Source organism: Oncorhynchus tshawytscha, linkage group LG05 (assembly GCF_018296145.1).
Source record: "Oncorhynchus tshawytscha isolate Ot180627B linkage group LG05, Otsh_v2.0, whole genome shotgun sequence".
NCBI lineage: Eukaryota > Metazoa > Chordata > Actinopteri > Salmoniformes > Salmonidae > Oncorhynchus > Oncorhynchus tshawytscha.
The window spans coordinates 43,437,543-43,448,967 of NC_056433.1; the positions used below are offsets into that span (position 1 = coordinate 43,437,543).

At 42.3% G+C, this 11,425-nt stretch overlaps 1 protein-coding gene across 1 annotated transcript; it reads left to right on the forward strand.

Moving 5' to 3' along the window:
• The first annotated feature begins 4,468 nt into the window (after positions 1–4,468).
• plaat1 (phospholipase A and acyltransferase 1) lies at positions 4,469–11,356 on the forward strand. The gene is made up of 5 exons (XM_024422717.1): positions 4,469–4,723; positions 5,802–5,851; positions 9,377–9,515; positions 9,842–10,110; positions 10,580–11,356. The coding sequence occupies exons 2-5, from the start codon at positions 5,825–5,827 to the stop codon at positions 10,679–10,681; spliced, it is 537 nt and encodes a 178-aa protein (XP_024278485.1). The 5' UTR covers positions 4,469–4,723; positions 5,802–5,824; the 3' UTR covers positions 10,682–11,356.
• The last annotated feature ends 69 nt before the right edge of the window (positions 11,357–11,425 follow it).

Consider the following 11,425-nt stretch of genomic DNA (forward strand, 5'->3'; position numbering starts at 1 on the left):
AGCATGTCATCACATTAAGGATACTAAAGACACGTCACAACTTTCTGCTTTTGGTAAGGCCATTTGTTTGTCAACTATATTTAGATACATGCAGCTTCTCTTCTGTCATAACTTGTTGCTCCAGAAGACTAAATAAAGTAGCGTTCACCAGAATGTCTTACATTGATAGAATGAATGCATTAGTAATCTATTTAACACGGATAAATTTGTCTTTTCTTTTAGGGACCAGGGAGAAAACACCATAACTCCAAAACAATGGAAAGATTGTCCCTGTGCAATATGTCCAAATGCCATCAGTTTGATGGGTTTTAAGGAAATTAAAATCTGAGAAAACAATGACCATTTTTTCAGTTCTTCTTGGGTGCATATTTTATTCTTGGTGATCTTTTTGACCTTCCTGTGACATCGGGTGCTATAGGTGTGTCCTGGAGGGCAGGTAGCTTGCGTTGTGCAGACCGCACCACCCTCTGGAGGGGCTTGTGGTTGTGCATCTGTAAAAGTTTGTGAGGGTTTTAGGTGACAAGCCTCCTGAGGTTGAAGAGGCGATGTTGCACCTTCTTCACTACACTGTCTGCGTGGGTGTACCATTTCAGTTTGTCCGTGATGTGTATGCCGAGGAACTGAAAACTTTCCACCTTCTCCACTTCTGTCCCGTCAATGTGGATAGGAGGTGCTTCCTCTGCTGTTTCCTGAAGTCCATGATCATCTCCTTTGTTGACGTTGAGTGAGAGGTTGTTTTCCAGACACCACACTCTGAGTGCCCTCACCTCCTCCCTGTAGGCTGTCTCGTCATTGTTGTTAATCAAGCCCACTATTGTTGTGTTGTCTGCAAAATTGATGATTGAGTTGGAGGCGTGCATGGCCACGCAGTCATGGATGGACAAGGAGTACATGAGGGGGCTGAGCACACACCCTTGTGGGGCCCCAGTATTGAGGATCAGCGAAGCGGAGATGTTGTTTCTTACCTTCACCACCTGGGGGTGGCCCGTCAGAAAGTCCAGTAACCAATTGCACAGGGTGGGGTTGAGACCCAGGGCCTCAAGCTTAATGATGCGCTTGGAGGGTACTAAGCTGTTGAATGCTAAGCTGTAATCAATTAACAGCATTCTTACAGAGGTATTCCTCTTGTCCAGATGAGATAGGGCAGTGTGCAGTGTGATGGCGATTGTGTCGTCTGTGGACCTATTGGGGTGGTATGCAAACATTATTTATTTATTGAACCTTTATTTAACTAGGCAAGTCAGTTAAGACAAAATTCTTATTTACAATGACGGCCTAAACAGGGAACAGTGCCTTGTTCTGTGGCAAAATGACAGCTCGGAATGGGTCTTGCGTGGTATTTAAGGTGGAGGTGATATGATCCTTGACTAGTCTCTCAAAGCACTTCATGATGAAAGAAGTGAGTGCTACGGGCGATAGTCATTTAGTTATCTTTGCCTTCTTGGGTACAGGGACAATGGTGGCCATCTTGAATTATGTCGGGACAGCAAACTGGGACAGGGAGAGATTGAAAATGTCCGTAAACACACCAGCCAGCTGGTCTGCTCATGCTCTGAGGACGCGGCTAGGCATACCATCTGGGCCTGCAGCCTTGCTTGGATTAACACGTTTAAATGTCTTACTCACGTCGGCCAAGGAGAAGGAGAGGGGGGACCCGCAGTCCTTAGTAGCGTGCCGTGTCGGGGGCACTGTATTATCCTCAAAGCGGGCAAAGAAGGTGTTTAGTTTGTCTGGAAGCAAGACGGTGTCTGTGACATGGCTGGTTTTCTTTTTGTAGTCAGTGATTGCCTGTAGACCCTGCCTCATATGTCTCGTGTCTGAGCCGTTGAACTGCGACTCCACTTTGTTCCTATACCGACATTTTGCTTGTTTGATTGCATTGCGGAGGGACTAACTACATTATACTCGGCCATATTCCCAGTCCATCTTTCCATGGTTAAATGCGATGGTTCGCCCTTTCAGTTTTGCGCGAATGTCGCCATCTATACACGGTTTCTGGTTAGGGTAGGTTTTAATAGTCACAGTGGGTACAACATCTCCAATGTGCTTCTATATGAACTCACTTACTGAATCAGCGTATAAGTCAATGTTATTCTCTGAGGCTGCCCGGAACATTTCCCAGTCTGCATGTTCAAAACAATCTTGAAGCGTGGATTCCGATTGGTCAGAACAGCATTGAATAGTTCTTGTCATGGGAACATCCTGTTAGAGTTTCTGCCTACAGGACGGTAGTAGTAAAATGGAGTCGTCGTCATATTTGCCGAAGGGAGGGCAGGGGCCTTGTATGCATCGCGGAAGTTCAAGTAGCAGTGATCCACTCTATTACCCGCACAAGTGCTACAATCAATATGCTGGTAGAATTTAGGTAGCCTTGTTCTCAAATTTGCTTTGTTAAAATCCTCAGCTACAATAAATGAAGCCTCAGGATATATGGTTTCCAGTTTGCATAGAGTCCAGTGAAGTTCCTTTAGGGCCGTTGTAGTTTCGGCTTGAGGGGGGATATACACGGCTGTGACAATCACTGACGATAATTATTTTTGGAGATAATATGGTCTGCATTTAATTGTAAGGAATTCTAGGTCAGGTAAACAAAAGGACATTCCTGTATGTTGTTACGATTACACCATGAGTCGTTAATCGTGAAGCATACACTGCCACCCTTCTTCTTCCCAGAAGGGAGGTTTATTTCTGTCGGCGCGACGCATGAAGAATCCAGGTGGCTGTACAGACTCCGACAACATATCCTGAGAGCCATGTTTCCGTGAAACAGAGAATGTTATAATCTTTGATGTCTCTCTGGAAAGAAAACCTTGCCCTAATTTTGTCTACCTTATTGTCTAGAGACTGGACATTGGTGAGTAATATACTCGGAAGTGGTTGGTGGTGTGCACACCTTTGAAGTCTGACCAGGAGGTCGTTATGTCTACCTCTTCTGCGGCGACGTTGTTTTGGGTCGGCCTCTGGGGTTAGACCCAATGCCCTGGGTGGTGGTGCGAACAAAATATCCACTTCGGGAAAGTCGTATTCCTGGTCGTAATGTTGGTAAGTTGACGTTGCTCTGATATCCAATAGTTCTTCCCGGCTGTATGTAATAACACTTAAGATTTTCTGGGCTAACAATGTAAGAAATAATACATTAAAAAAATAAAAAATACTGCATAGTTTCCTAAGGACTAGAAGCTAGGCGACCATCTGTCGGCATCATCTTGCTTGTGGTTGAAATACTGTCTACTTGCATACAGTGTCAAAGAATGCATTACACAGGCTTTGCATTTTCTCAAGAGATGCTGAAAGAAAGAAATTATATTTCTCCACTGCTGTTCCCGAGACAAAATTAACATTTGTTGTATAATTTTACTGCAAGAAATGCATAATTCTGCAGGAGTTAATATTACGCTACATGTGAGAGGTTATAGGCCTACAGTCAGTGTCCAGATTTCAGTTACTATTCAATTTAGGAATATTCTGTTTTTTCATGGTTACAGATATATTCGTGGGTGTCACGTTCTGACCTTTATTTCCTTTGTTTTGTCTTTATTTAGTATGGTCAGGGCGTGAGTTGGGGTGGGCAGTCTGTTTGTTTTTCTATGTTTGGTTTCTGTTTAAGCCTAGTATGGTTCTCAATCAGAGGCAGGTGTCGTTAGTTGTCTCTGATTGAGAATCATACTTAGGTAGCCTGGGTTTCACTTTTGAGTTGTTTGTGTTTGTCGGTACTGTTTCGGTTTTGTAATTCATGTCATTGTTTATTGTTTTTGTTTGAGTGTTCATTTGTCTATATTAAAATACATTATGGACACTTACCACACTGCACCTTGGTCCGATCCTTCTTCCACCCAAGACAACCGTTACAGTGGGCAGGATATCAAAGGTGCATGTTAACAGATTAACCCGCTAGCTAGCATTCGGGGCGGCAGGTAGCCTAGTGGTTAGAGCATTGGGTAAAAATGTATTGTTCTGCCCCTGAACAAGGCAGTTAACCCACTGTTCTTAGGACGTCATTGTAAATAAGAATTTGTTCTTAACAGACTTGCCTAGTTAAATAAAAATACCCATGGGTAACATTGTACCTGTCATTTAGTAGCCTACAAGATTTGCCCAATACCACTGACTACATGAAATAGCCTAAATAAAATAAATACAGACAGGTAGGCTACGTACTGCCCTCCTGGGAAATAATTAGTGTATAACTTAAGAAAATGGTCTATTGGAATTATATTACAGCCTATTCACAACAGACCTCATTATAATTCATAATATAAAAAAATATTCAAGGCTCAGCCACAAACTGACTTATGTGCATAATTTCCATGCCAGTGATGATAATTTGTTGCAGGAATGGCCAGTCATCTTACTACATAATATCAAAGCATTCTTTATTGATACACTATGAATACACACTGTCAGTGCTGCTATGGAAGGGACAGCCTTCTAGCATCAGTGAACTGTGGCAGTAACCCGGTGACTGTCATCATCTGTCAAAGTCGATACCATACCACGACGTATGCACATGAAACACTACCTGCCTGCAGGACCTCAAGCACTGCTTCAATTTTCACCAAGCAATCAGAGGGACTCCAATCCGAAGAAGTTCGATTTTTCCCTCAGATAACCGACCATCACAAGGACTTGGATTTAATTATTTCCCTCATCTGACTTTCAAAACGTGCGGCTATAAATCATGGAGCATTAAAATGGAGAGGAAGAAAAAGGTGTTAGTGTTCGAGTAAGTATTACTTCTTTGTTTTTGTATACAGTTGAATAGTATTCTGAAGTTGTAATAAAGTAACACACTTTTAGGCTATAGGACCTACATTGAATTATGTCAAGTATAATTTAATTTGAAATACACAAATATTTATGTGCTCATTTTGTAAATAACATCACTAAACATGGTTTAATGTTCCACCACATAGCTTCAGACTTATGAATTAATGATAACATGGATACACACACATAGCTCTCCCAGGATGATATAGATTTCATCACATGCCAGGTGTACTCAGAGATATTCTCTGTGTGGCCGAATACAAATGTATGGACATTTTATCTTCCCTTTACATGTATTGGACTATATTGTCTCTAATTTTACACATATAAGTTCTTGAACTATGACTTTGACACTCATTATAAATGCTCCCTAAACATTGATATGTTTTTTCCCCCAATGTCAAAGTCTGATTACTTTCAGTGGTGACAAACAATTTTTCTGTCAGTTTCTCTATTATGTAGGTGCCATTGTGACTGTGCGTGGCACAAGAGCTTGGTGTATTGTCTCTGTGTGTATGTGTGTGACCTTACCCACTACATTGTACCCTGTTCTCCAGCACTTTCTCTCTCTGTGAAATTAGATCACCTACCATGATCGAAGAATATTACCACAAAAGAAAGTACATTTTATCGTCTCTCTCCTTTCCTTTTTTATTGATTGAACATATTTTTCAGAGAATAAAGGGTTACGAAAATACCATTTGGGTATGGCACAGATATGCATAGTAGGAATGCAGTCAATAGCACAAGGATAACTATAGCAGTGTTTCCCAACCTTGGTCCTCGAGTACCTCCAACAGTAAACATTTTTGTTGTAGTCCTGGACAAACCCACCTCATTCAGCTCATTGAGGGCTTGATGATTATTGTGACAAGTTGAATCAGGTGTGCTTGTCCATTGTTATAATAAAAATGTGTACTGTTGGTGGTACTCGAGAACCAGTGTTGGGAAACACTGAACTATAGGGTCTACTCTCAAACAGATGGTGATGGGGGGAGGGGGTGACATGGTTTCATCCATGTTTCTTCTTTCAGAATTTGTGGAAGCATGATGTGGGATGGATAGAAAAAGTGCAACCTCTACTGTGAGTAACATTTTGTGTGTGAAAGTTTCTTATTTTCTTTGGCATGATTAATATGTATAACATGTATAGGCCTATGTCTACTGTATGTCTATGACCCTGTTGACCTTCAACTTAGCTACTGTATATGGGGCAGGTTGGGAGATAGACCTTTATATGGATGGGAACATTTTGCTATTAGGATTTCATTTTCTTTAATTACAATTATTAGTATTTTTATTATTAAATGTAATAACTAATTCCCTTGAGGACTGACTTAGTTGAAATGCATTGTCTGTAGAGTGTGCAACTGCCATTCTCTACACAAAGTCTAGAAATAAGAAAACTATTTGTGATTCATTTAAATAAATAAATACATGTGCACTCACCAAATACAGTTTTTATTTTTATTTAAACCAGTAGCATTAGTCACAGACACTGATTTGTTTTAGGGTATAACTTTTGTCAGTGTACATGTTACTCTGGTGATATAGAGGTTAACCTGTTTGCTGACTTCTGCAACCGTAAAAGCCTTGGGTTCATGCATGTTAACCTCAAAAGCCTCCCACCTAAGTTTGCTTTATTCACTGCTTTAGCACACTCCGCCAACCCTGATGTTCTAACCGTGTCTGAATCCTGGTTTAGGAAGGCCACCAAAGAATTTGACATTTCCATCCCCAACTACAACATTTTCCCCCAAGACAGAACTGCTAAAGGGGGCGGAATTGCAATCTACTGTAGAGATAGTTCTGTCATACTATCCAGGTCTATGCCCAAACAGTTCGAGCTAGATCCATCTCTCCAGAAATAAGTCCCTCACTGTTACCGCTTGTTATAGATCCCCCTCAGCTCCCAGCTGTGCCCTGGACACCATATGTGAATTGATTACCCCCCATCTATCTTCAGAGTTTGTACTGCTAGGTGACCTAAATTGGGATATGCTTAACACCCCGGCCATCCTACAATCTAAGGTAGATGCCCTCAATCTCACACAAATTATCAAAAAACTTACCAGGTACAATCGCAAATCCATAAACATGGGCACCCTCATAGATATCATCCTGACCAACTTGCCCTCTAAATACACCTCTGCTGTCTTCAACCAGGATCTTAGCGATCACTGCCTCATTGCCTGCGTCTGTTATGGGTCCGCGGTCAAACGACCACCCCTCGCAATATGCAACTATTCAGGGAAGTCAGGAACCAATACACAGAGTCAGTTAGGAAAGCAAAGGCTAGCTTTTTCAAACAGAAATTTGCATCCTGCAGCACTAATTCCAAAAGGTTTTGGGACACTGGAAAGTCCATGGAGAATAAGAGTACCTCCTCCCAGCTGCCAACTGCACTGAGACAAGGAAACACTTTCACCACTGATAAATCCACAATAATCGAGAATATCAATAAGCATTTCTCTACGGCTGGCCATGCTTTCCACCTGGCTACCCCAACCCCGGACAACAGCTCTGCACCTCCCGCAGCTACTGGCCCAAGCCCCCCCCCTCCACCCTCGCTTTACCTTCACCCAAATCCAGACAGCTGATGTTCTGAAAAAGCTACAAAATCTGGATCCCTACAAATCAGCTGGGATAGACAATCTGGACCATCTCTTCCTAAAATTATCCACCACCATTGTTGCAACCCCTATTACTAGTCTGATCAACTTCTCTTTCGTATCGTCTGAGATTCTTAAAGATTGAAAAGCGGCCACGGTCATCCCCCTCTTCAATGGGGGAGACACGCTAGACCCAAACTGTTACAGACCTATATCAATCCTGCCCTGCCTTTATAGAGTCTTCGAAAGTCAAGTGAACAAACAAATCACCAACCATTTCGAATCCCACCGTACCTTCTCCGCTATGCAATCTGGTTTCCAAGCTGGTCATGGGTGCACCTCAGCCACGCTCAAGGTCCTAAACAATATCATAACCACCATCAATAAAAGACAGTACTTGTGCAACCGTCTTCAATGACCTGGCCAAGGCTTTCGACTCTGTCAATCACCGTATTCTTATCGGCAGACTCAACAGCCTTGGTTTCTCTAATGACTGCCTCGCCTGGTTCACTAACTACTTCTCAGATAGAGATCAGTGTGTCAAATCGGAGGGCCTGTTGTCCGGACCTCTGGAAGTCTCTATGGGGGTGCCACAGGGTTCAATTCTCGAACCGACTCTTTTCTCTGTATATATCAGTGATGTCGCTCTTGCTGCGGGTGATTCTTTGATCCACCTCTACACAGATGACACCATTCTGTATACCTCTGGCCCTTCTTTGGACACTGTGTTAACTAACCTCCAGACGAGCTTCAATGCCATACATCTCTCCTTCCGTGGCCTCCAACCACTCTTAAATGCTAGTAAAATTAAATGCATGCTGTTCAACTGATCGCTGCCTGCATCCGCCCGCCTGACTAGCATCACCGCTCTGGACGGTTCTAACTTAGAATATGTGGGCAACTATAAATGCCTAGGTGTCTGGCTAGACTGTAAACTCTCCTTCCAGTCTCACATTAAGCATCTCCAATTCAAAGTTAAATCTAGAATCGGCTTCCTATTTCGCAACAAAGCCTCCTTCACTCATGCTCACAAACATACCCTCGTAAAACTGACTATCCTACCGATCCTTGACTTCAGCGATGTCATTTATAAAATAGCCTCCAACACTCTACTCAACCAATTGGATGCAGTCTATCACAGTGCCATCCGTTTTGTCACTAAAGCCCCATATACTACCCATCCCTGCGACCTGCATGCTCTCTTTGGCTGGTCCTCGCTAAATATTCGTCGCCAAACCCACTGGCTCCAGGTCATCTATAAGTCTTTGATAGGTTAAAGCCCCGCCTTATCTCAGCTCACTGGTCACTATAGCAGCACCCACCTGTAGCACGTGCTCCAGCAGGTATATTTCACTGGTGATCCCCAAAGCCAACTCCTCCTTTGGCCTCTTTCCTTCCAGTTCTCTGCTGCCAATGACTGGGGTTGTTGGAGACATATCTCCCTCACTAACTTTAAGCGTCAGCTGTCATAGCAGCTTACCGATCGCTGCAGCTGTACACAGCCCATCTGTAAATAGCCCATCCAACCAGCTACCTACCTCATCCCCATATTTGTTTTTCTGCTCTTTTGCATACCAGTATTTCTACTTGCACATCCTCATCTGCACTCATCGCACCGCTTTGCTTTATCTTGGCCAGGTCGCAGTTGTAAATGAGAACTTGCTCTCAACTGGCCAACCTGGTTAAATAAAGGTGAAATAAAATGTAAATAAATATACATCTTTGGGACCTCAGAGTACATGAATATTGTATTCAGGGAGAAAGGGGTTACTCTCCCCATTGAACTTCATTGAACCCGTAGTGATAGGAGAGAGTTTGATGGTTAAATTAGCAGCGGTGACCTTAGCCCCTTACACACGTGGAGAGAGGTTGTGATTTGTAAACCATTTGAGTGGTTTTCGATACTAAATAATAGTATGTTGATTGTAAATTGAGGCAATATCCTACATTGTTGAGCATGTGTGTAAATCTTCTGACATCACTTGCTTTCCCTATAGATGGCCTCTAATGACCCCAACCCTCTTGACCCCCCTGGGACCCCCCAGCCTGGTGACCTCATTGAGATCTTCAGACCGGCCTATCAGCACTGGGCTCTGTACCTGGGAGATGGTTATATCATCAACTTGACACCTGTTGGTCAGTGAAAGCAGTGTGGACATGAGGACAAATCCTAGCTTGAGTTAGGATATGTTGTATGTGTGTCGTATTGGTGTTTTATGTATCGTATTGGATCTTACAGGATGTGAACGCTTTAAATGCACTAAGTTGCTCAATACGTTTGAGTTTAAAAAAACACACGCATAACAAGTCAACACCCCTTTGTGAATGTATTCAGCATTGTGAAAGGGTGGGATTCACTCAAATCCACATTTATCCATGCAAGTTTGAATGAATTCCAACCACTCTATAACCATAATAATGCTACCCCTTCACACCCATTTAATATTGTCTCCCTCCTGTAGATGAGAGTCAGGCTGCAGCCATCTCCAGTGTGAAGTCAGTGTTCAGTCGAAAGGCAGTGGTCCGAATGCAGCTTCTAAAGGAAGTGGTTGGAGACGACTCGTACCGGGTCAACAACAAATACGACGACGACCACACTCCATTGCCTGTCGATGACATAATTCAGCGATCTCAAGACCTCATTGGCCAGGAGGTGTCTTATGACCTGTTGGGCAGTAACTGCGAGCACTTTGTCACCTTGCTGCGCTATGGGGAGGGGGTATCTGAGCAGGTCTCTCAATCCTTCTTTCTCTCTTTCTCGCACTCTTCCTGTCTCTATCTTCCTGTGTATGCTCTGTATTCTCTCTCTCTCAATGTCTTCGCTGATGCCCAATCCCAAATCGATATCCAGCCACTCCCCATAGGTTTCAGTGTCCAATCATGATTTGATAATAGTTTACCGGTATTATACCTTCTTACAGGGCAGGTTGAGTTTCCACTATATTTCATATACTTATATAATCCTCTCAGATTTACATGCATATGTGCCTCGGTGACAATTTGGATATTTGGCATTACTCTCTCCTTTTTTTCTAATGTATAAAATGCCATTCTAGCCCTCATCACGACTTGAAATCTATATATTGTGGTATAAGCCACTATGTTGTCTCCCTTTCCACCACCATACACTTATCATTTCATGATACTATATTAGATGTTATTGTATTCAAGTTACAATTGTGTTTTTCCCACATCCACAGGCCACACGGGCCATTGGAGCTATCAGTTTGGTGACAGCTGCAGCAAGTGCCTTCTCTGTTCTTGGACTGATCAACACACGCTCCAGAAACCGACCCTTCTGAAGCCCCTCAACAACAGCAGCACTGTCCTTCTTTTGGTTAAGAGGATTGATGGATACTCATCTTTACCCACTGTCATAAAACATGGATGCAATGACCTTTTGTATCATCATTTGTATGAGGCCAAGCAGACAAAGTACTGTATACAGTAGAGATGTTGCCAACATTACAATTAATGGAGTATCTTGCTGGAGATACACATTTGGAGATGTTCAAAGGATTGGTTGTGTGAGAATGAAGTTATAATGAAATGTAAAATGTAACAAAAGAATAATCAATAAAGAACTGAAATAGTATCGCATCCATTACGAAAGGAGACTGCAGTTAGAGTGCAGTATAACTACAGTATGTTGCAAATACTACGTCCAAAGCAACAGTTTTTTTTACTGCTATAATTTTGCATTGTAACTGCAGTTAGAGTGCAGTATAACTGCAGAATAATGGAGCAGTTGAACTGCAGTTATACTGCAATTACTGCATCCAAAATACCACAGTCAACTGCAGTTACTGCATGTTTACTACAGTTTCAAAAACATTTATTCTTTATTATGTTGGGTTTGATTCTTCATATAATACAATCTTGTCAAGCACAGACAGTTTAAAACATCATCTAAAATTCTAACGTAGAAAAACTGACAAAACGAATTGAATAATAATCAAAAACAATGTAACGTGAATGTACTTTACATATACAAATTAAAGGCCTACTGTTTTTAGTTACAACAACTCAATAACGTTTCCAGGCGT

What these genes read in the sequence shown, in the direction of transcription:
- plaat1 (XM_024422717.1), top strand. Translation starts at nt 5,825, where the DNA reads ATGGATAGAAAAAGTGCAACCTCTACT. An exon ending in GAAAAAGTGCAACCTCTACT is followed by an intron (nt 5,852 to 9,376) that starts GTGAGTAACATT and finishes CTTTCCCTATAG; the next exon opens with ATGGCCTCTAATGACCCCAA. An exon ending in CATCAACTTGACACCTGTTG is followed by an intron (nt 9,516 to 9,841) that starts GTCAGTGAAAGC and finishes TCCCTCCTGTAG; the next exon opens with ATGAGAGTCAGGCTGCAGCC.